General features: G+C 42.9%; 2 protein-coding genes across 4 annotated transcripts in view; one reads left to right on the top strand and one right to left on the bottom strand.

The window, feature by feature from the left end:
* Positions 1–26,350, top strand: part of SYN2 (synapsin II) — a 193,953-nt gene that overhangs the window by 36,725 nt on the left and 130,878 nt on the right. The gene's annotated exons all lie outside the window — the stretch shown is intronic.
* Positions 1–26,350, bottom strand: part of TIMP4 (TIMP metallopeptidase inhibitor 4) — a 49,992-nt gene that overhangs the window by 2,948 nt on the left and 20,694 nt on the right. For 2 of the 3 annotated variants that reach the window (XM_056524264.1, XM_056524262.1), the window contains 2 exons: positions 12,689–12,783; positions 8,906–9,011 (listed from right to left, as the gene is read on the bottom strand). In XM_056524264.1, coding sequence (XP_056380239.1) covers positions 8,906–9,011; positions 12,689–12,783 — 201 coding nt within the window. Of the gene's footprint in view, positions 1–8,905; positions 9,012–12,688; positions 12,784–15,706; positions 15,814–26,350 lie in introns of those variants that run through there. The other variant, XM_056524263.1, reaches the window with a different exon arrangement.

Here is a 26,350-nt window from a genome sequence, read left to right as displayed (position 1 = left end):
CATATGGGATATTTCTAAGTATGTCAGAATTAGGGGAATAAATATTGAGTTGCATTTCTCTATCAACGCCTGATGTGTTACAGAAAAAAATACATTAAAATGGAAAATCCGCAAAAAAAAAAAAAAAATTACTACAATTCTGCCTCCACTTTGCTTTCATTTGATAATACAAGGGATAATAGACCTTTTAAATGTCATAGTAAATACTTTGCGGAGTAATGCTTTTATAATGGGATGATTTATGGGAGTATTTAACAGGCCCCTTAAAGGGTACCTCTCATCAAATAAACTTTTGATATATTTTAGATTAATGAATGTTGAATAACTTTCCAATAGCATGTTAATGAAAAATATGCTTCTTTCTATTGTATTTTTCCCGATCAGTCCTGTCAGCAAGCATTTCTGACTCATGCTGGAGTCCTAAACACTCAGAGCTGCCAGCCTGCTTTGTTCACAGCCAAACAGGCTGTGAACAAAGCAGGCTGGCAGCTCTGAGTGTTCTCCTTTGTGAACAAAGCAGACTGGCAGCTTGTAGTGTTTAGGACTCCAGCATGAGTCTGAAATGCTTGCTGCCAGGACTGGTAGGGAGACCCCTAGTGGTCATTTCTTCAAAGTGGAAAATTAAATAGAAAGAAACATATTTTTTAATAACATGCAATTGTGAAGTTATTCTGCATACATTAATCTATAATCTATCAAAAGTTTTTGTGATGATCGGTACCCTTTAAATCCACTTCAGAACTGCTCCCCTTGAAAAATCACATTTTGAAAATGTCTTGAAAATTTTGAAAATTGCTGCAAAACTTAGGAACCTTCTAAAGTCCCAATAAAGTATGTTTAACAAATGATGGGAACATAATGTAGACATATTGTAGACGTGAATTGATAATTAGTGTCAAAATGAGAAATTTATTGGTAGCAATGGATAAAAAGACAGTACAATATCAACAATCGTATAAAGGGCTATGATTGCCAACAACAATAACACATCATGTAATACAATGTAGTCAATGCGATCTTTCCTCAATCCAGCAGTATGAATGGAAGAGAGAAGACCGACATTCGCTAACATGAAAATGTACAAGGGGAGCAGGGTAGGATAGGGGTGGGAATACAGAGACGTCAAGGGGTATCCAGGTAAGCCAGTCAGGGTTCACACTTCACGAGTCAAACAATATGGACAGTAGAACAGCAGGTAAGCATCTGACTATTATATCGTTAAATAATAAGAAATGTCAGGAGCGTGAGAAGAGGAGATCCAAGGGTCCCAGACCTTTAGGAAGCTATCCATAGTATCAGCTCTGATAGCGTTCAATTTTTCCGAGAGGAGTATGTTATTGATTCTGGTGATAATCATATTAAGAGATAGGGTCATAGAGCGCCACTGTGCTGCAATATGGATTCGCGCTGCAAGAAGTATGAGTTGTGCCAAGCGAAAGGTGGGATTATTAAAGCCAGCCGGTTTTGAACCTAAAAGGCATATCTTGGGACATAGGGGGCATTCCCTATCCGTGATTGTTGAAATAAGATCAACCACCTGTTGCCATATGAGGGCGACGTGTGGGCAAGACCACCATATATGGTACATGGATCCCCTCTCTCCACATCCCCTGAAACACAATGGGGAGACTTCCGGGTAGATGGCATTCAGTCTAGTGGGAACGTAGTAAGTTCTATGCAATAGTTTGAGTGAGGTTTCCACCAGAGAGACTTGCCAACTCCCCCTACTGAGAGTCTCACAGCAGGAGTGCCACTCTTGAGTAGTGAGTGATTCCCCAATGTCCTCCTCCCACTGTGTCATGAAAGGCAGTTTACCGTCAGGTGGTGGTCGGTTTAAGGAAGAGTAGATCAGGGAGAGTGAGCCTGTTCTCATAGGTGAATACAACGCTGTCAATTCATATGAGGTGGGGTTATGTATCATATGAGGGGGAGATATGAGGCGTAAAAAGGAGAAAACTTGCGTCATTCTAAAGTGTCCTGAGGGAGGAGGGTGGAAGCGGGATATAAACATTTCCGAGGACATGAGTTTGTTAGCCACCAAAAAGTGGTTGAGTAGCGTAAGATTATTATCTTTCCACCATGCGAATTCAGGAGTATTAACTCCAGGTGGGAAATATGGGTTCGCTAGGATGGATACTACAGGGGATATTCGTGATTGAAGCAAGAGCTTAAACCTGACCGCCCTCCACAATAGTAAAGAGTATAAAGAAATAGAAGCCTTTACAGGTACATGTGCCATGATCGGACCCGATTGCCACATCAGGGATGAGAGAGTGTATGGATGTAGTAATGCATTCTCCAACTGTACCCACCTAGGGGAGGAGGAGGTAGCATTGCACAGCAACAGCTGGGAGAGCCGTGCTGCCTTGTAGTATAAGGTGAAGTTGGGAACTGAGAGACCCCCTAGGCGTTTGTGGTAAAACATAATGGATCTAGAAATGCGTGGATGGAGGACTCTCCAGAGGAATTTGAAGACCTCAGCCTGTAGCAATTTCAGATCAGCCACACGTATCGGGATCGGGAGAGTCCGAAACAAATAGAGAAGCTTTGGCAGGACTACCATTTTTATAGAATGTAAGCGGCCCAGCCACGATATGTGTGGTAGATTCCATCTGGCGAGGTCTGCTCTGATCGATCTGTACAAAGGTAGGTAATTAAGCCTATATAGAGCAGATAGAGAAGTAGGGAGAGAGATGCCAAGATATGGTAGATGAGAGGTAAGAATTTTGAGAGGAAAGTTAGAGGAGAGAAGTGCCCGAAAACCTGAGGGAGTGTTACATAGCATAACCTCCGACTTGGTTCTATCAACCACCAGGCCTGAGATAGTCGCAAATTTGTCTAATAGGGGAAAAAGGTTGGGGATGGAAATAATGGGATTCGTGATAGTAAGTAATAAGTCATCTGCGAACAAGTTAACTTTGTATTCCGAGTTCCCAATCCGCGCCCCCTTAATGTCCGGGTGGTGACGTATGAGGTTCGCCAGGGGCTCCGTGATCAAAGCAAATAACGCTGGAGACAATGGACATCCCTGACGAGTACCCCTTTGTATGGGGATTGGAGATGGGGATGTAGAGGGAAGTTTAAGGTATGCCAGGGGAGAAGAGTACAACATCCGCAAAGCCTCCACAAAAGGACCCGCAAATCTCATAGCCTTCAAGACTCCAAACATATAGTCCCAAGAGACAGAATCAAACGCCTTTTCTATATCCAGCCCTAAGAGCGCTAGCGGTGTGTCCGTCTGTGGTGCCCATTGAACAATATTGAGAACCTTGCGGATGTTGTCAGGTGCTTGCCTCCCCGGGATGAATCCTACTTGATCGTTATGCACTAGGTCAGGGAGAAGTCTATTGAGTCTCCTGGCCAAGATTGTAGTAAATATTTTAGCGTCTAGATTGATTAAAGAAATGGGACGATAATTAGAGGGGAGTAAGGGGTCCCTGCGGGGCTTGGGGATAACCACAATTGATGCTTGCAAGAATTCTTGGGGTAGAGGGGTACCGGACATTATAGAGTTACATAAATTGGTAATATGTGGGGCAAGTAGGGGACTAAATTTTTTATAGTACATAGCAGAGAGACCATCAGGGCCTGGTGCTTTGCCTAGTTTCAAGCCGGAGATAACGTCGGACACTTCCTCAAGTGTAATAGCGGCATTCAGAGAGTCCCTAGCAGTAGAAGAAAGATGAGGTAGAGATATAGAGTGTAGAAAGGCATCCACCTCCTCAACAGAGGGAGGAGAAGAGCGTTTAGAATAGAGAGAGGTGTAGAAAGAGTGAAAGGTGTCGTAGATCCGTGAGGGATGGGAAGTGGTGACACCGGGTCTCATTTGGATGCTATGCACCTTAGTAGACTCTTGTTTCTGCTTCAACATGGAAGCAAGTAGTTTATCGGGTTTGTTAGCCCATTTGTAGTATGTAGCTTTAGTCCACCTCAGGGCTTTTTCCGTGGCATTCAATAAAATAGCATCAAGCTGTAGCCTAGTCGTTTGAATAGCTCTATATAAGTATGTAGTGGGGTTAAGTTGGTGGGCCGTAGTTAAACGGGTCAATCGAGCTTCCAGTGTGGTCTGGGCCTGGAGTCTGCCGCGTTTAAGTTTGGATGCTAAAGCAATAAGCTTCCCTCTAATGACAGCTTTGTGGGCAGTCCAGACCCATCCCACATCGGAATCAGGAGAAAGGTTGTTAGAAAAGTATGTCGAGATTTCCTCTTCCAACTGGTCACGAACAGTAGTGAATTGATAATTAATAATGACTATTTGTTTAACAAACAGAACATTTCACATTAGGACCAAACGATGTAGGGAAAATGTGCGATTGCGATTATGGAGGCAAATATTGCAATTTTGAAATAACAACTGGTGAAATCCCCTCTATTTCATGTCCATTCCCCTTATTTCATATAGTCACCCCAAATTTTATGCTCATTGACTGAACATAAAATAGAGGGGATTGGTTAAGAACTGGGGAGAAATTAGCTTAATTCCTTCCCCGCATTTCATGTTCCTGGCCTGGTATAGTCTGCACACTCCTCCGGCGTTGTTGTGGTGGGAGGAAGCACTGGGCGTTAGTGAATTCCTATAAGGATCGGGAAGGGGAGGGGGTTTGGTTTTTTACTCCTCGCCTTCAAATATTCATAACACTTTCACTTTTCCACCTACAGGCCCATATGAGGCTTGTTTTCTATGCCGCCAACTGATTTATTTTGCTACCGGACTAATTTTTTGTACCGTGATTTGTAGTTTTTATCGGTACCCTTTTTGTTTTGATGGGACTTTTTGATCACTTTAAATTTTTTTCTGGTATATGAAGTGACCAAAAATTTGCAATCCTTTTATTTGGTTTTATATTTTTTTACGCCATTGGCTGGGCAGATTCATTAATGTTATACTTTAATAGTTCAGACATCGGCTATAACCACGTATGTTTGTTTATTTTTGTGTACACTATTCTATTTAAAAATGGGGCAAAAGGTGGTGATTTCAACTTTTATTAGGGGAAGGGCTTATTAACATTTATTAACTCTTCTTTATACTTTTTTATTTGTTTACATTTTTTTTGTGCCCATAGGGCAGTGTTTTTTTAGTCTCCATATGGCATATCTTGAGGCTCACTGTTTTTTAGTCTCCATATGGCATATCTTGAGGCTCACTGCCATGGGGACTAAAAGAACACTGCCCTATGGGGACTACTACTTTCAATCTTTTGATTGCAGGCACTTATAAATGTTGTGCCATAGGCATAGCATTGATCAGTGTTATCGGCGCTCCATTACTACAGACTTCTGAAGCTGCCTGCATTCTTGGAATGCCGATCTGAGGGGAAGGAGGCAGGAAGGGACCCTCTGCCCGTCCTCTCAGCTGATTGGGACCCTGTGTTATTGCCGCGGGTGTCCTGATCAGCTCCACTGGGCTAGCGACACTTGTTTTCGGCATTTTAGACACTGCAATCAACTTTGGTTGCCGCATCTAAAGGGTTAATGCCAGACATCACCCTGGTCAGTAATGTCCGGCATTAGCCAGTATGAAGTGAGCTCAGCTCCTAAGCGCGCTTAATGGACCCGCATGGCTGTGCCACATATATACGGCAGCCAGTCTTGGATGGGTTAAATAACCTCCAGCACTAGCTACTGCTGGGAGGAGAGACAAAATCCCACACAATGGAGGGGTCTGGCCACATGGGAGCTGCTCTAGTGTGTCACCTGATTGTTGGCTCCCATGCGATGCCACCCGTCCCTTCCGGAGTGCGGTCCACTATTTCTCCTCCAGTTAGATATTCGCAAAATGTTGCAAAGGGTCAAATCGCTGTATCGCAATCCGCAATTATGGCAATTAGATCACAACATATATTGTAGTGCTGGGCAGTAAGACCAAAAATGCATATCACTGTATTTTTGTAAATTATGGCGGTTCCACGGTATTTAACCCCTTAAGGACTCAGCCCATTTTGGCCTTAAGGACTCAGACAATTAAATTTTTACGTTTTCATTTTTTCCTCCTCGCCTTCTAAAAATCATAACTCTTTTATATTTTCATCCACAGACTAGTATGAGGGCTTGTTTTTTGCGCGACCAGTTGTCCTTTGTAATGACATCACTCATTATATCATAAAATGTATGGCGCAACCAAAAAACACTATTTTTGTGGGGAAATTAAAACGAAAAACGCAATTTTGCTAATTTTGGAAGGTTTTGTTTTCACGCCGTACAATTTCTGGTAAAAATGACATGTGTTCTTTATTCTGAGGGTCAATACGATTAAAATGATACCCATTATTATATACTTTTATATTATTGTTGCGCTTAAAAAAAATCACAAACTTTTTAACCAAATTAGTACGTTTATAATCCCTTTATTTTGATGACCTATAACTTTTTTATTTTTCCGTATAAGCGGCGGGATGGGGGCTCATTTTTTGCGCCATGATCTGTACTTTTTTTTGATACCACATTTGTATATAAAAAACTTTTAATACATTTTTTATAATTTTTTTTTTTAATAAAATGTATTAAAAAAGTAGGAATTTGGGACTTTTTTAATTTTTTTTCGTTCACGCCGTTCACCGTACGGGATCAATAACATTTTATTTTAATAGTTCGGACATTTACGCACGCGGCGATACCAAATATGTCTATAAAAAATGTTTTTTACGCTTTTTGGGGGTAAAATAGGAAAAAACGGACGTTTTACTTTTTTATTGGGGGAGGGGATTTTTCACTTTTTTTTTACTTTTACTTTTACATTTTTTTAATTTTTTTTTTACACTTGAATAGTCCCCATAGGGGACTATTCATAGCAATACCATGATTGCTAATACTGATCTGTTCTATGTATAGGACATAGAACAGATCAGTATTATCGGTCATCTCCTGCTCTGGTCTGCTCGATCACAGACCAGAGCAGGAGACGCCGGGAGCCGCACGGAGGAAGGTGAGGGGACCTCCGTGCGGCGTTATGAATGATCGGATCCCCGCAGCAGCGCTGCGGGCGATCCGATCGTTCATTTTAATCGCGAACTGCCGCAGATGCCGGGATCTGTATTGATCCCGGCACCTGAGGGGTTAATGGCGGACGCCCGCGAGATCGCGGGCGTCGGCCATTGCCGGCGGGTCCCTGGCTGCGATCAGCAGCCGGGATCAGCCGCGCATGACACGGGCATCGCTCCGATGCCCGCGGTTATGCTTAGGACGTAAATGTACGTCCTGGTGCGTTAAGTACCACCTCACCAGGACGTACATTTACGTCCTGCGTCCTTAAGGGGTTAACGGTATCCCCCCCCCCCACGCTGGGGAACTAATCATAAGTGACCCGCGGGTGCTGCTCTGCTTCTCTGACCCCCCACCCCCAATGAATTATCAGCCGCAGCGCTGCGCTGTCCCCCGCGTCGGGGAACTAATCATATGTGACCCACGGGCACTGCTCCCCCCATCCTCCTGTGAGCCGCCGGCGCTTTAAATGAATGAGTTGCGTGCCGTGGCACTGGAAGTTATTAATAAAGGACATTTGTACTGATTAATTTTACATATTCCTGTGCCCGGGCTGCAAAAATAAACTTTCCTACGTTTCCCCCGTTGCTCCGGTATCAGCCTCACTGTTCTCCGCTGTAACCTTCATGCTCCTTCCTTGGGACGGGAACGTCACAGAGTCATCAGCATATCACTGGCCGCAGCGATGTCCCGCCTCGGCCGGTGATAGGCTGAGCGCTCCTTTCAGCCTATCATGTCATGTAAGGTGCCGGCAGGCTCCTTACATGACAGTGCACTCAACCTATCACCGGCCGAGGTAGGACATCGCTGCGGCCGGTGATACGATGATGGCTCTGTGACATTCCCGTCCACAGGAAGCAGCATGAAGATTACATCGGAGAACAGTGAGGCTGATACCGGAGCAACGGGGTTTAAGTTTATTTTGTTTATTTTTGCAGCCTGGGCACAGGAATATGTATAATTAATCTGTACAAATGTCCTTTATTAATCATTTCCAGCGCCATGGCACGCAACTCATTCATTTAAAGTGCCGGTGGCTCACAGGAGGACGGGGAGAGCAGCTCCCGCAGGTCACATATGATTAGTTCCCCAATGTGGGGACAGCGCTGCGGCCGATAATTCATTCATTCGAAGGGGGGCGGGGGGGCCCGACCGGTATTGCGGTATAGGAAAAATTCATATCGTACAGAATTAAAAAAAACGGTATTCGGTATGAACCGGTATATTGCCCAGCACTAATATATTGTGCAGCCCTATTTTAGATCTAGAAAAATGCTAAATTGCTTGGGACAGTAAAAGCATTTCAAAGTAATTACCATTTAAAAAGACACATGCCAGATAAAAAGAAAAAAAATGGGGTTTGGTCATTAAGGCCAAAACAGGCCAAGGAATAAAAGGGTTAAAGGATAAGTCTCATGCATAAAAACGTATCCCCTATTCGAAGGGTAGTGGATAAGTTTTACATTGCGGGGGGTTCGAACGCTGGGGCCCCCGCCCCCCGTGATCTCCTGTATGGAGCCCCTGTGCTGTAGCACAGGAGCGCGTCACGACCCCCGCCTGGAGCGGAGGCCGCCATGGCCCCTCCATATAGTTCTATGGGAGAGCCATTTGGCAACCTTCAGCTCTCCCATAGAGCTTAATGGAGGGGGCATGGCGGCCTCCGCTCCAGGCGGGGGTCGTGACGCGCTTCTGTGCTACAGTACAGGAGATCGCAGGGGGGGCTTCAGCGCTCGGACCCCCACAATCTAAAACTCGGGATACGTTTTTGTGCATGAGAGGTATCCTTTAAGAAGGTGTCACGTTATAGTATAAACATGCAGCAGACTCTGAATTATTCACATCCCGCAGCAACAAAGAACTTATACTATCCAAAAAGTGGCTGAAAGCTGAAGTTAGAAACCAGAACATCTCTGTGACATCTTACCTCCTAGAACATATTCTCTTTTTTCCAGCTTCACTCCACAAACAGATGATTCGGATGGGGTGTACACATAATGGATGTCTGTCATCTCCCCGTATACTTTCAAGATCTATCAACATATTGGGCAAAGAAGAATAAATGTTATTTGTGAAATCAGTTACGGCATATATAATGGCCACAAAGCTTCTTTTCGCCTTTTCTGCACCAATATGGCTTTCAGATTAGGTTCAACACTATTATTACTGACTATTATAGACCACTACAGTGGTCCCTCAAGTTACAATATTAATTGGTTCTGGGACGACCATTGTAGGTTGAAACCATTGTATGTTGAGACCAGAACTCTATGGAAATCTGGTAATTGGTTCTGAAGCCCCAAAATCTCATCCAAAAATAAGAAAAAAAGTGAGGATTAAAGAAAAATAAGTAGATAACTAATATAGATAAAGCAAGTCCTTATAGACAAAAGTAAGAAAGATCTGCTGGGAGCTGTAAATCACTGTCTATGTCAGTGTTTCCCAAGCAGGGAGCCTCCAGCTGTTGCAAAACTACAACTCCCAGCATGCCCGGACAGCCAAAGGCTGTCCGGGCATGCTGGGAGTTGTAGTTTTGCAACAGCTGGGGCCACCCTGCTTGGGAAACACTGGTCTATGTAGAGGACAGGAGCTTCTTCAGGGTCCTGTAAGTAAAAATAGTAATGGAGTCGCCCTCACCTGGTGTCCAAAGGAGCAGATAACCCTGGTACAGGTAAAGTGTACAGAACATGTAATACCATTCTGTACTGTAGGGGGCTCTACCAGACACCAGTCAGTGCATACACTTCAGTAATACAGGGGTTTTACCAGTGAATGCCCATTTTGATTGGTCGGTTCTTCCGGCCATTGACACGTTTCACAGATCTGGACTGTCTGTAGCATTGTATGTTGAGTCTGGTTTCAACTTACGATGGTCCAGAAAAGACCATTGTATGTTGAAACTATTGTACGTTGAGGCCATTGTAAGTTGAGGGATGACTGTATTATTACTGACTATTATAGACCACTATTATTACTGACTACACCATAAAGCTTATGGCCGAGCATGGTTATTCAAATGGGGGGAGGCAAATAAGCTGTTGGCAGACATGTCTGACAGTGGCTTTTCCTCCCCAAGAATCAAGCTTGTTGAAATCCAGCATATCCAATTCTGCGTTCCCCTGACAAACAATATTGTGGCCCAATTCAGCAAAACAATTTCAGACTGGCTAGTGCTACAGATACAGCTAGTGCATTTTATATGGGTTACCAAAAAGATCAGCAGCAACCAGTCAGAATCTAAGGGGGATTTTAGTACAGTTTACAATGTGTTTCTTAATGGAGATCTGCAGTCATCCTGCAGATAGGGGATAAGTGTCTGATCGTGGGGGGTCCGACTGCTGGGACCCCCGGTGATCTCCCGTACAGGGACCTGGCACTGCTGCGGCTCTGCATGGCTAATGTTCATGTTGTCGACCTCACTGAAGTAGACGACGCTCCCCCTCCATACAGCTCTGTGGGAGAGGCGGGGGATGCACGGATGCTGCATTTCTGCTTCTCCCTTAGAGATACATGGAGGGGGGCCTCCTGCACGAGAGAGCCGCGGCAAAACCAGGGCCCTGTACAGGAGATCGTGGGGGCTCCCAGCATTCAGACCCCCTGCAATCAGACACTTATCCCCTAATCTGCGTATAGGGGCTAAGTGTCTAACACTGCAGATCTCCTTTAATAAGACCTTAAAGGGGTACTCCAGCGCTTAGACATTTTATCCCCTATCCAAAGGATAGGAGATAAGATGCCTGATCGCGGGGGTCCCGCCACTGGGGACCCCCGTGATCTTGCACTCAGCACCTCAGTTAAAATCAGTCCTCCGGGTCTGATTACCGGCAACCACGGGGCCAGCGGCGTGTGACGTCACGCCTCCGCCCCCGCGTGACTTCACGCTCCGCCCCTCAATGCAAGCCTATGGGATGGGGCGTGACAGCTGCCACGCCCCCTCCCATAGGCTTGCATTGAGGGGCGGAGCGTGAAGTCACACGGGGGCGGAGGCATGACGACACACGCCTTTGGATAGGGGATAAGATGTCTAAGCACCGGAGTACCCCTTTAAGCATACAGTGTACAGCACCTCAAATGTAATGGCCATTGACTGCCTTGGGCTCATTCTGCACTTGTTTAGTTTTAATTTAAAGCAGTTTGTCCTGGGAAAGGAAACACATTTTTTTAAATAGATCAAGTTCCAATGGTGCCTGATCCCCTGCTTCCTGGTGACATGCTGACACACAGGAAATGCCCACTAAGCAAAAACTGGCAGTTTAACCCTGTGGAGACAGTTTAAAGTGGTACTCCAGTGGAAAACATTTTTTTTTTTTTTTTTTAAATCAACTGGTGCCAGAAAGTTAAAAAGATTTATAAGTTACTTCTGTTTAAAAATCTTAATCCTTCCAGTACTTATCAGCTGCTGTATACTACAGAGGAAGTCCTTTCCTTTTTGAATTTATTTTCTGTCTGTCCACGGTGCTCTCTGCTGACACCTCTGTTCATGTCAGGAACTGTCCAGAGCAGGAACAATTCCCCATAGCAAACCTCTTCTGCTCTAGACAGTTCCTGAAATGGACAGAGGTGTCAGCAGAGAGCACTGTGGTCAGACAGAAAAAAAATTCAAAAAGGAAAGAACTTTCTTTGTGCTATACAGCAGCTGATAAATAATGGAAGGATTAAGATTTTTTTATGGAAGTATTTTACAAATCTGTTTAACTTTCTTGCACCAGTTGATTAAAAAAAACAAAAAAACATTTTCCACCAGAGTACCCCTTTAACCCTCTGGCCATTGATTGCAGGAATGGCAATAGCTGGGGAAATACTAAGGAAATCCTTAAAACATGACCTGTTGGGGGGGTCTTGAGGACCGTGCTTGAGAAACACTGCTTTAGGGTAAGGTCACGGATGCGCAGCGTAACGGATCCGCAGCATATTTGATGCTGCAGATCTGTCGGTGGCCCAACCCATTTTGTGCTTTCAACTGTTGCCACCCCCCGTTTCCCCACCTCACCCCACCCCTGGCCTGCTCGCAGTGGCTATCCGCCGCTACGAGCAGCCGTACAGGGGGCCTGAGAGTCGCCGAGTCCACTCAGACATTGCGGAGCAGCAGCGATGTCTTAGTACACTGCACATCCAAAGGATACGGGATAAGATGTTTGATCGTGGGGGTTCCCGCTGCTGGGAAACCCTGCGATCTCTCCTGCTACACCCCCTGTCATCTGCTGCACAAAGCGAACTTCGCTCCGTGCCTGATGACTGGCGATGCAGGAGCCGGAGGTTTATGACGTCGCGGCCCCGCCCCCTCGTGACACCACACCCCGCCCCCTCAATGCAAGTCTGTGGGAGGGGGCTTGGTGGCAGTCACAACATTACAAGAGGGTGGGCATTGAGGTCAAGACCCTCTTCCTGAGAGGAAGCCTAATGCTAGGGCTTGGACTGACATTAAGGCCCAGTGTGTCATACTGCGAGACGTCACCGCAGCCAATGATTGGTTGAGCAGCGGGATGACACGCACTAGGACCTGACGTCACTTCGTGCCAAAGCGTTATGCTGCAGCTCATGAAATGGATCAAAGACACAGGCCAGAGCAGGACACCAGAGGCACCGCAGGAGCACTGGAGGTGTGTACAGGTTTATTTATTTATATACTGTAGCATGGGCATTGTTTAAAAAAAAAAAATTATATATATATATATATATATATATATATATATATAAAAATCCCTCATACCTTAGTTAGTTTGATTTCATATTGGGTTGTCATGTCAAGTGTTTCTCTTCCTGAAGTGGGGATCTTCTTTTCACCAATTACTCGTGCACGAATCACTAAAATATTAGAAAAAAAGGAATAATTGAGGTTATTGTTGATATTTTACGTCAAAAAGTCTTTAGCTGTCAAGTGAGGAAGCAGGATTGCATTTATGTAGTAGGAGAGTCCATTAAATGGTTAACTGCAGTTATAACGCCAACCCCCACCCAGACGCACCCTGACTATCTCTATCTGCTGTGTACATATTTACTTGTCCTATGAAGTGTAGCTCCATACTGCTCTCATCTGCCTACTGCTTCTAGGAGCTTACAGGGAGAAACGGAGGAGACAGACTGAAGCTGCATCTCATAGGTACACTGAGAAACTGCAGTGTAAGTTATTAGACAGAGGTTCCATGTCACTCATCTATCACTTTCTCCCTCAGAGGCATCATGGGAAATGTAGGCTGCATTAGGTGAGCTAGACACTTGGTACATTGGCAAAAACAGGTATACAGGTACAGGTATACAAGGCATACACATAGGCACTCTACCTTAATAGCCTATTCTGCATACGCATTTATGCAATACTGGAAACAACCAATGTTTATAAGTGGAACAGTTTCCTGGGGGGAGGCCTTTTAAAGCTCATGCTACTTTAAAGGGTTACTCCGCTCCCCAACGTCCGGAACATTGAGTTCCTAACGCTGTGTGCAGGCTTTCGTGTTCAAGCCCGCCCCCTCATGACATCACGCTCCGCCCCCTCAATGCAAGTCTATGGGAGGGGGCGTGACGGCCGTCACGCCCCCTCCCATAGACTTGCATTGAGGGGGTGGGACGTGACGTCACATGACGGGGCGTGGACACCGAAGCGAGCACACAGCGTTCGGAACTCTTGTTCCGTACACTGGGTAGCGGAGTAACCCTTTAATATATTAAAGCTTTTCTTCAGTTCTGTTAGCTATGGTTTTGTCACTGTTACATACGCCATCAGGTTACTTTTCTATCATTTTTGCAGCTTTTATTATGTCTATCATGTTGTGTGATTCTCGCATGCATTAGTGTGATGGTTGTCTTCCTTCACACATTTTAGTCACATTTATCAGCTCAGACACATTTCTAATGGGCAGTAAATGAGGAGGCCGCTTAATTATGTTCTGCATAATTAGCTCTGCAGGCGATTAGAGAATAATTACAGCGGCTAAGGTTATTGCTTCATTCTGTAAATGGAAACATATGTCTGTGGTATATTAAGTAATGTCTTATTGTTTCCAAAAAGTTACTCTGTAGAGACTTTCCCAACAACTATTACCTCTTAAAACTCTCACAGTACCATAACATTAAAGGGGTACTCCGGTGGAAAACTTTTTTTTTTTTTTTTTATCAACTGGTGCCAGAAAATTAAACGATTTGTAAATGACTTCTATTAAAAAAATCTTAATCCTTCCAGTACTTATTAGCTGCTGAATACTACAGAGGAAATTATTTTCTTTTTGGAACACAGAGCTCTCTGCTGACATCATGACCACAGTGCTCTCTGCTGACATCTCTGTCCATTTTAAGAACTGTCCAGAGTAGGAGAATACTCCCATAGAAAACATATGCTGTTCTGGGTAGTTCCTAAAATGGACAGAGATGTCAGCAGAGAGCACTGTGCTCATGATGTCAGCAGAAAGCTCTGTGTTTCTAAAAGAAAACCATTTCCTCTGTAGTATTCAACAGCTAATAAGTACTGGAAGGAGTAAGATTTTTTAATAGAAGTGATTTACAAATCTGTTTAACTTTCTGGGACCAGTTGATTAAAAAAAAAAAAAAAAAAAAAAGTTTGCCACCGGAGTACCCTTTTAATGTGTTCTTCCTATGCAACTTGACTAGAAATTTACTGGCTTCCTGGGATTGTGTAAATGGATGGTATAATCCCAGACCCCATCATGTTATGGACTGCATTGGGCTTTAGGATGATTTTAGAGGATTCTCAATACACAACTATACAGTTTTATATCACTAGTGTAATATACTGTAGTACAATTTTTGCATGTAGATAATATCTAACTACATACTTGTATACAAAACATACATACACTGTGCACATTAGGAACTCCATGTAAAGTTGAAATAAAACCTCAAATTTTACTGTCTTTAGCAGTACACTAACAGAAAGTTGTGTAGTCCTTTCATTTTCAGTGTCTCATTGTCTCGGCAGCTCTCTTTCTCCTGACATAATACATCATCGTCTGCTGTCTTAAAAGGCTTGGCTGGATTTGTGCCTCTGAGCTCTAGTTCTGCCCCCTAAGTGATGTCATCATCTCCGACCAGCCCTAGAGCCTACATCACCATCTCCCTGTGATTATATATATATAATTATTATTATTATTTTTTTTTAATTGCCATATTTAGGAAAGAATGGGGTATGTGTATAATATACTGCCTTGTAAATTACGATGCCACAGGCAGAGGAGCAGACAGTGAATGAATGCAACAGCTGCTGGCTGGCTCCCTGACTCTGAAAATGTATTGCAGAAGTTTCTGATGAATTGGAAATTTTCAGATATTTCTGTAACTATTCCTATCACATGTACTGTGTATACACTGTAGATTTTATGCTACAAATACAGTACGTATGAACATGCTGTGGATCTGCTGCATATCTGTCACAGATCAGTAGTAGTAGAAAATGAGCATTGTTTCTGCATAAGAACAAACAAATGTATTTGCCATTAGTTGTAGAAAATCTGCAGCAAATAGATTTTTGGGGATTTTAGAACTGGGGTAGACAAGTAATCAATGCTTTATGATTCTGCAGCATTTTCATTTTTTTTTAGCTGACCTCAAAATATCCATTTAGGTATTGGGCTACACAGTGCGGGGAGAACAAAATTGTTAATACTTTTACAAAGAGAGAGTTTGCAAAAAGTGTCCAGTTAATGAAATGGAATTGGAAACGTGGGCATCAAGGGCACTTTGTCTGTTAGGTAAACGTACACAAACCCTGGTTACTGACATGTCTGCTCTTTTGGAAGTTGATGGAATTGAGACATGATTCACACAAAGCAGTCTGTCCGTGGTGGCACAGATTGGCCCAGATTTATCAAAATGTGTGAGAGAAAAAGTGTAGTGATTTTTCCACAGCAACCAATCACAGCTCAGCTTTCACTTTACTAGAGCTCGTTAGCTGAGCTGTGATTGGTCCCTGTTAAAAATCTACTTTTTCTCTCACACATTTTGATAAATATGGGACAATGTGTACAAATGGAAAAAAGTTCAGAACGGTTGTTAGTCTACCTATGAGTACGCATCTTAAAGGGGTATTCCAGGGATGTTTTTTTTTATTTGACTATGCTACAGGGGCTGTAAAGTTAGTGTAGCTCATAATATAGGGGAAGATTTATCAAAACCTGTGTAAAGGAAAAGTTGCCCAGTTGCCCATAGCAACCAATCAAATTGCTTCTTTCATTTTGCAGAGGTCTTGTTAAAAATGAAAGAAGCGATCTGATTGGTTGCTATTGGCAACTGGGTAACTTTTCCTCTGAACAGGTTTTGATAAATCTCCCCCATAGTGTCTGTACCTGTGTGTGACGGTTTTCTCACAATTTTTCTGTGATTTTCACTCCAATATTTATTTTTAACAGCATACAAGATGACTGTTGTCTCAGATTTTTCCCAGCTTGCAATGCGGCCGAGACCTGACTCTCTAGTCAGCTGATGACAGGGAGCCTGTCTGCTTCAATGGGTGGAGGGATCAATCTGCAACTAATGCAACAACTGTAGGCACCCTGATTGAAAACCACAGGTCTTTTGAATGGATGCAGCTCATTTATGTTTCAATGGGTGGGGTGGCTGATGTGTGGGAGGGAGGAAAATGGAATTGTGGGATTTGTAGTTAAAAAGAGAAAACTCAAACAGGAAATACCAGTTCACAAAAAGCTAGCCACAGTGTTATGGTAATCTCACAACATAGCCATTTAGCCCCAAGACAAGTGCAGATCCTTCCTAAGCATGTCCATTACTGTCTGCCAGGTACGTACTAAAATCACCTTATGGTGGAGAACCCCTTTAATAACATCAGTCCAAGACCACAATGCATAATACTGAAAAAGGTGAGGGAACAGTCATTTCAAAGGTGAATTAAAACATTTTACAGGAGAAAAAGGCAACAATCCATGACCTCAAGCTGAAGACACAAGTGATGTAACAAGCTAATGATTCAATTAACTTACCTAAAGAACAGGGTTAAAGGGGTACTCCGCTGCTCAGTGTTTGGAACAAACTGTTCCAAACGCTGGGGCCGGCACCGGGAGCTCGTGATGTCATAGCCCTGCCCCCTCATGACGTCACGCCTCGCCCCCTCAATAAAAGTCTATGGGAGGGGGCGTGACAGTTTGTTCCAAACGCTGAGCAGCGGAGTGCCCCTTTAAAGGGGTACTCCGATGGAAAACAAATTTAACAAAGTCAACTGGCTAAACCGATTTGTAAATTACTTTTATTTCAAAATCTTAATTCTTCCAGTACTTATCAGCTGTTGTATGCTCCAGAAGAGGTTGTGTAGTTATTTTCTGCCTGACCACAGTGCTCTCTGCTGACACCTCTGTCCGTGTCAGGAACTGTCCAATGTAGCATAGGTTTGCTATGGGGGTTTGCACCTCCTCTGGACAAGTTCCTGACATTGACAGATGTGTCAGCAGAGAGCTCTGTGGTCAGACTGAAAATAACTACTCAACCTCCTGTGGAGCATACAGCAGCTGATAAGTAATGGAAGGCTTAAAGGGGTTATCCGGGTAAAACCTTTTTTTTTTTATATATCAACTGGCTCCAGAAAATTAAACAGATTTGTAAATGACTTCTATTTAAAAATCTTAATTATTTTAGTACTTATGAGCTGTTGAAGTTAAGTTGTTCTTTTCTGTCTAAGTGCTCTCTGATGACACGTGTCTTGGGAACTGTCCAGAGTAGAACCAAATCCCCATAGCAAACCTCTTCTACTCTGTGCAGTTCCCGAGACAAGCAGAGATGTCAGCAGAGAGCACTGTTGCCAGACAGAAGAGAACAACTCAACTTCAGTAGCTGATAATTATTGGAAGGATTAAGATTTTTTAATAGAAGTAATTTACACATCTGTTTAACTTTCTGGAGCCAGTTGATATATAAAAAAATTTTTTTTTCCTGGAATACCCCTTTAAGATTTTTAAATAGAAGTCATTTACAATCTGTTTAACTCTTTGGCACCAGTTGATTTTGAAAAATTTGATCTCCACTGGAGTACCCCTTTAAGTCCTGATTTTAACCCTATTGAGATGCTGTGGAATCATCTGAAAAAGGTGGTGCCGGCAAGGCATATGAGAAATATTGATGTCTTGAAACTCATTTGCAGGGAGGAATGGTCAAAAAATTCCTCCTCAACATTAAATAGTACAACTGTTCATGAGGTTAGATTGTGTTTGTCTCTAATTTTGACTTTAACAGCATTTTATCAGAAATGAATGCACACAAGTCACTGTAATTTGTTGAAGTACATCTACGGTACATTGGTCCCTCACCATCGTTTGTTGAAACCATCGTATGTTGAGGGATCCGTGCAATGTAAAGCATAGGACAGTGGTCTACACGCCGCTCAGATTGTAGACCACTGTTAGAGGAAGTTGTACTCACCTGTCCCCGCCGCTCCGGACCGTCACCGCTCGTCACCGCTGCCCTGGATGTCACCGTCCATCACTGTCGCCGCGTCCCCGGGGTGTCCCCGACGCTCTGGCAAGGCCTCTGCTTCCCCGGCATCCGCGCTCTCCGTCGCCGCCATCACGTCACTACGCACGCCGCTCCTATTGGATGACGGGACAGCGTGCGCAGCGACGTGATGACGACGATGGAGAACGCCGACGATGCAGGGGATCCCGAAGAGGACGCGTCGGAGCCCCGAGGACAGGTAAGTGATCGTCAGCACAGAGCACGGGGCATCGTAAACGGCTATCCGGTGGCAGCTGAAGTAGTCTGCGCTGCCGGATAGCCGTTTATGCGATGGCCCGACATACAAAAGCATCGTATGTTGATGCTGCCTTCAACATGCGATGGCCTCTGAGAGGCCATCGCATGTTGAAATTAACGTATGTTGGGGCCATCGTAGGTCGGGGGGGGGGGGGGGGTCACTGTATTTGGAGGCTTTCTGGAAGAAGCAGTCATTTTTGGTAGGCTTGATGCTTTTAGGATGACTCTTAGGAAAGTTTTATATTTGAATTTTTTAGCTCTAAGGCTATGTTCACACCACGGAATGTCTGCACGGGAAATCTCCATGTGGACATTCCACAGACTGCGGGCGCCAGCATAACATGCCTGCGCTAGTACCGCACTAGAATACACTGTTTCATAGACTGCTATGCATTCCGTGCGGAGTCCGCAGAAAGAATGGACAGGTTCATTCTTTCTGCGGACACGGAAATCAGACTTTCCGGCCCAGAAAAATCTGGCACAGAATTCCGCCGTGTGCACAGAGCAGTAGTATCCCACTAAATACAACGGGACTCTGATGCTGCGGAATCTCCGTGTGGAATTCCAATGCAGAATTCCGTACGGAAATTCTAACGTGTGAACATAGCCTTATGGTGCCATAGTTGTGGTCTTATGGTGTCCGGTCCCAAAAGCTTAGAAACTGATTTGTAACACATTTCAGGCTTATATTTCAACTTTTTTTTTTTTTGCTTTTTAGACTAAATGGTGTGTATGTACAAAACTATAACGTGTCCTATTTAAAGGGGTTATCCAGGAAAATAAAAACAGAGCGGATTTCCTCTACAAATGTCTACACGATTGTCCTCAGTTTTTGTGTAGTAAGTATTGCAGTTCAGTTCCACTGGAATAAATGGAGCCAAGTTGTAATACCACACATAACCTGATGACCGGTGTGGTCCTGTTTTTAAAAGAAATTAGTTCTGTTTTTCTGTTCCTGGATAACCCCTTTAAAAGTATTCTAGGAGATAGACATTGGGCTTGTTATTGGATATGCTGCCATTGGGGTCCGGCTCTGGTCATTGTCTGGCCACTAGAATTAAGTGGCACTTCGACTGTTGCCAACTTTGCTTGTTTTGTTTTTATTTTTTTGCGCAGCGGCTTGATCGATCAGTATAATCACTTTGGAATTAATTTTACAGAAACAGATTAAATTGTTATTATAGAACAACTGCAGTTTATAGGGTCATTTCACTACAAAACCAAACTGACCCAATATCTGTGTAAGTAAAACAAAATATTTATAAACTTTAACTAGAGCTTTAACTCATCGCCTGAAAACTGGACTGACCACAAAATCGAAAATTGTGATAGCATCAATTTTTCATGTGGAACGTTTACAGCTGCCATAAAAAGGCATTGACACAATACATATTATGAAATTTCACCCAATGGGTTTTTTGTTACTACTTAGTAATCGAAACTCCCGCTGGCATACATTTAGGTAGTAAACATTTGCATGAATGTATTAATAAAGGTGTACAATGGAAAGTGTGTCTGTAGTTAGCATGTGTGTTGTGTAAGTCTTGACAATTAACAGCCCATATTAAGATATATATATATTGTTGTCACAAGCATAATAGTGGCAAAGACAGCAGCTTTTCAGTCTGACAGTTTAATGGGAGAATAAAACGTACTCTGGTCTTCAGGATGTTATGTAAGGTTGGACTTTAGTACAGTGGATCGGATTGGTAGTTGTCCTCTCCAGATGTCCTTATTCAGCTGAACTGTCTGGCTTGCGTGACACCACATCACACTCTCTGAAAGAAGAGCTGCGTTCCTGCTCCTCCTCCCCTCCTGTCTGCTCAGGACTAGACTATGATATGAAGAGGGGGGCTTGTATTACTGCTGATCAGATAAGGCAGCAGAAAGCCTTTTTAAGTCACAGTAGTTTCCATCAGAACAGGCTCACTGCTGCCTTATCTGAGGAAGGCTTCCTGTTGCCTTAAAATCTATTGAACAGTAATATGAGCTTCCCTTATCACTATCCATAGCAGACAGGAGGAGAGGTGGGAGCAGGGATGGGAGCTGTGCATTTAGAGAGATTGATGTGATATCACAGCTACAAGGGTAATAGCTCAGCTGATATGGAGAGATCTGTGCAGTTTGGCTATAATCTTATATCAGTAAGTTGCCTTATTGTATTTTTTTGACACCATACACGTTGTTTCTTTCCTTAGACAACCCTTTTCAGGGTTTGCTATGTCTGTTGCCAACTCTTGTTTCTGGTCTTTTTTTTATTCCATGCAGTGACATGGACAATCAGTATAGTTATTTTAGTTAGAATTAGTTTAGAATTTAAAATTCGATTTTTATTACAGTACAGCTGTAATTGCTGTTGTCATATTATAAAAAGGCCCTCACGACAAAAGCAAAATAACCCAATATCTTTGTAAGTAAAAATCTCTCTCTCTTTCTCTCTCTCTCTCTATATATATATATATATATATATACACACACACACACACACACACATACACTTTAGCTGGAACTTTTACTTGGTATTGACTAAAAACTAGATTCACCACAACATCTATAATAGTAAAATTATAAATAGTAACATTATAATTATCATCAACGTTATGTAACCTTTACAACTGACCTAAAAAAAAGGCGTTGACATGATACATATTATAGAAGCTTCACCCAGATTTTTTTTAAATATATTTTACTGCTTAGTAATCGAAACTCCCTCTGGCATACATTTAGTTAGTGAACATTTGCATAAATGTATTAGTAATGGTGTACAATGGAAAGATCCCTCTAGCCTTTTATAGTGCCCTGTGTATATTGCCTCACCAATTTTGCAAGAAAAATGTTGCCTTCCATGGTGATGGATTAAATAAATGATCGTCCATATATACGCATGGGCTGTTTATGGGAGTTGGCACCGCTATTACAAAGCAGTTTTCCTTTGTAGGCTCTCAGAGGAACACTACGCTCTGTTATGTCTGTATACCCTAATGGGTTGTCTTTGACAATTTCCATTGATGAAGGGAACTAAGTTAAAATGTTAAAGTAGTATCCTGGCCCCTAAAAATATATCCCCTATAAGTGTCTAATCGTCCTGACTCTTTGACTGCATTTAGCAGTGGATCAGCACATTCTCCATGCACTGTCTATGGGAGCGTTGGCAGTATACAAGGAATATACTCTAGTATATCCGGCACTCCCTGTAGTGTGGAGATTTGGGAACCAGTCCTGAAGATTGGACACTTATTACCTATCCTGTTGATGGGAATGTGTTTTTAGGGGCTGGAATAGCAAAATTAAAGTTTTCCTTTAATTTTAAAATACTTTTGATAAAAGTTTGAAATCGTCAAAGTTTAAGTGTTCTGACCCCCACTAATCTTTAGATATAGCTGGGGAAGGGCAGGGTTAAGTGCATCACACCCTCCGCTCCCTGAAATCTCCATCTCGCTGCACGAGCTTCATTATAAGTCTGTGGGGCTCGTCTTGTGCAGCCAGACGGAGATCGTAGGAAGCTGTTGGATAAGGCTTGAGATAGATGTGGGTCTGAGCAGTCAGACCCTGACCGATCAAAACTTTTTATGTGTCACCATTTCCATTTTTGTAAATTCTTAACTATTCATGGCTGTGTTTGTGCATGCACATTGTACAATACTCTGTCCCAAGCTGAGAGTGCCTAATGCAGGTTCAGTCCAAGTCACTGTTAGAAGGCGGTATTATTTTCTCAAAGTACCCGCTGTTCTATAATAACAGCAGTACTGTATGACTCCATATACACAGTGCTTCATTTCTGCACCATGAACTTGATTCTATACATCCACTCTGTTGCCCAGTAGGAGCCTCACTACTCTTAGCCTGTTCCTGTCCCCTTTAGCCTTATCAGTCCTTGCACTCTGTCAGATATGGATAGACGGGCTCCACACCAGGCTGTAGGGTAGCAAATCTCATTATTTTCTGAATTCTGCCACTGACACCTAGCACACCCGCATCACATACTGAGCCAACAGTGGCTCACAAAGACTCCATGCCTCTCGCTATGCCATTGACTTCTCTCCATCTACAGTCCGGTCTTGCTGTTAGCACCTTTCAGGTTGTCCAGGTTTCCCAGTCTGTGGCTCCAGCCCAATAGCTTTTCTCTCGATGGCCCAGCTTGACTCCTGAACCAGCTTCACTTAGACTTGCCATATGTTATTGCCTCTGCCTACAGCTAAATGGTGCACCCCTCAGTAATTTCACCCAGACCTCTTTGCTGCCTTCAGCAGGCCTCTATTGCACTACATGTGGTCACCCCACATACTCTCTGTTCTGGCACCAAATCTGCCCCATTTATGGCCTCTCCTACCCTCTTCTTTCAGCAGGCCAGGGCTTTAATGTGATGCTGTGTGTGCGCCCCCGCTGTGTACGCCACCTTCCTCCTACAATCTGCTAAAATCATGTTTCTCAATGCCCAGTGACACTGACAAGTTCTTGACACACGAGGGCAAACACATGTACTTACAAAGATGGCAGAGAACGACATTAATACTTACAGGGAAACATACAATTGTGTGTAAAGTGTGGGGAATATGTGTTACCCTTCTAAAAGGTTATGAGCAGTAAGCGGAAGAAACAACATGTACAACCTTGGGGCCTCTAATAGCAGCTTCATTAAGCTTTTTTCCAAGCGTATTGCCAAGAGTTACGTGTGTTCACCTGCGAGATGTTAAGCACAGATTGGAATTTCTCATATGTGATATTTGATCCAAGACTGTAACCTTGCTGACTTGGCTAACTCAAAAGTCGCAGGCACTTATTTATGCAGACTGATGTTGGTTATTATTAGCAGCAGGCTACCTGTTTAGAGCGGGGACTTGTTTAGTTATCAGGACTGTGGGTTAAATGTATATGTTAAAACTGGTGCCATACAGCATAATCTGCTTCCCATTGGTTTACATTATTTGAAAAAACAAACAAATCAGCTGGTGCCAGAAAGTTAAACAGATTTGTAAATTAATTATATTTAAAAATCTTAATCCTTCCAGTACTTATCAGCTGCTGTAAGCTACAGAGTAAGTTTTTATCTTTTTGAATTTCTTTTCAGTCTGAAGTAATTTACAAATCTGTTAAACTTTCTGGCACCAGTTGATTTAAAAAAAAAAGTTTTCCACCGGAGTACCCCTTTAACATATAAGTTATTTTGGAATTCACAATAGCTTGGCTGACCACACCGTTGCATACAGTAAAATTAAACAGACTGTACTGAAAACAGAGACAAAAGAGCAGTATGAACCCCCACCCTAATACAAAAGAAAAATGGACTGATACCCAGGGGAGAGGTGGTTTTCTGATGCATAATCACGCACATTACAGTGAAAGGGAGATGCAAAAACAGCGGAAAGAAGCAGTATGTCCTCTGTGTGGCCTCTTCATTGTTTACATGGGCAGAGTTCTGCAGTGTTTTCCCATTCCATATCCAAGCCCATGTACACGTGTGTTCCCTTCAGACAACTGATCAACATATATATCCAACAAAAAACACTGGCTATACAGAAAGAGCCACAACTGGTTCACTCCAAAGATATACACCAACAAAAGAACCAATTATGTAAAAGGAATCACTTTATTGGACATTTATGCAAAATAGTCATACATTTAAAATGTAACAAAGAGCATAAAAACCGGGCACTGAGTTGACAACTACAGAGAAGTGGAGGCGGTATGGTGGGCGCAAAAACATGGAATACAGGGAAATGAAAATGTTACAGATAATGACAGTAATGCTACAGAGAAAAAGGTAAGTGGTAAAACCACAAAGCATGAAGAGAAACAATATACCAAAAGCTCACATAGACATTACTACAACACAAAATGTATGCAAAATACACAAATACAGTGGGGATCAAAAGTTTGGGCACCCCAGGTAAAAATTTGTATTAATGTGCATAAAGAAGCCAAGGAAAGATGGAAAATTCTCCAAAAGGCATCAAATCACAGATTAGACATTCTTATAATATGTCAACAAAAGTTAGATTTTATTTCCATCATTTACACTTTCAAAATAACAGAAAACAAAAAAAATGGCGTCTGCAAAAGTTTGGGCACCCTGCAGAATTTATAGCATGCACTGCCCCCTTTGCAAAGCTGAGACCTGACAGTGTCATGGATTGTTCTCAATCATCATCTGGGAAGACCAGGTGATGTCAATCTCAAAGGTTTTAAATGCCCAGACTCATCTGGCCTTGCCCCAACAATCAGCACCATGGGTTCTTTTAAGCAGTTGTCTAGAAATTTGAAACTGAAAATAGTTGACGCTCACAAAGCTGGAGAAGGCTATAAGAAGATAGCAAAACGTTTTCAGATGTCAATATCCTCTGTTCGGAATGTAATTAAGAAATGACAGTCATCAGGAACAGTGGAAGTTAAAGCAAGATCTGGAAGACCAAGGAAAATATCAGACAGAACAGCTCGCAGGATTGTGAGAAAAACTATTCAAAACCCACGTTTGACTGCACAATCCCTCCAGAAAGATCTGACAGACACTGGAGTTGTGGTACACTATTCCACTATAAAGAGATACTTGTACAAATATGGTCTTCATGGAAGAGTCATCAGAAGAAAACCTCTTCTACGTCCTCACCACAAAATCAGCGTTTGAACTTTGCAAATGAACATATAGACAAGCCTGATGCATTTTGGAAACAAGTTCTGTGGACCGATGAGGTTAAAATTTAACTTTTTGGCCGAAGTGAGCAAAGGTACGTTTGGAAAAGAAGGGGAACAGAATTTAATGAAAAGAACCTCTGTCCAACTGTTAAGCATGGGGGTGGATCAATCATGCTTTGGGGTTGTATTGCAGCCAGTGGCACAGGGAACATCTCACGAGTAGAAGGAAAAATGGATTCAATAAAATTTCAGGTAACTTGCTAACTTGATGCCATCTGTGAAAAAGCTGAAGTTAAAGAGAGGATGGCTTCTTCAAATGGATAACAATCCTAAACACACCTCAAAATCCACAGGGGGATTACATCAAGAGGCGTAAACTGAAGGTTTTGCCATGGCCTTCACAATCTCCTGACCCCAACATAATTGAAAATCTATGGATAGACCTTAAAAGAGCAGTGCGTGACAGACAGCCCAGAAATCTCAAAGAACTGGAAGACTTTTGTAAGGAAGAATGGGCAAAGATACCTCAAACAAGAATTGAAAGACTCTTGGCTGGCTACAAAAACCGTTTACAAGCTGTGATACTTGCCAAAGGGGGCAGTACAAGATATTAACTCTGCAGGGTGCCCAAACTTTTGCAGACGCCATTTTTTTGTTTTCTGTTATTTTGAAAGTGTAAATGATGGAAATAAAATCTAACTTTTGTTGACATATTATAAGAATGTCTAATCTGTAATTTGATGCCTTTTGGAGATTTTTCCATCTTTCCTTGGCTTCTTTATGCACATTAATACAAATTTTTACCTGGGGTGCCCAAACTTTTGAATCCCACTGTAGAGTCTCAGAACATCCTGCCATGCATGTTGCCTACCTACCAGCTCCAACCGCAATGTACGTTTTGCGTTGTGCTTGTTCAGGGGGCGTGTGCCCCCTGACGAACCACAATGTGAAACGTACGTTTTGTAAGTATCTTGAATTTTATAGACATTTGGTTATGGTGAGGTTTGGACTGTCCCACCTAAAGATTAAAGAATCACAA

The sequence above is a fragment of the Hyla sarda genome, chromosome 6 (genome assembly GCF_029499605.1).
Source record: "Hyla sarda isolate aHylSar1 chromosome 6, aHylSar1.hap1, whole genome shotgun sequence".
NCBI classification, from domain to species: Eukaryota; Metazoa; Chordata; class Amphibia; order Anura; family Hylidae; genus Hyla; species Hyla sarda.
The sequence above is the reverse complement of the archived record's forward strand: the minus strand, read 5'-3'. Positions and strand labels throughout refer to the sequence as shown.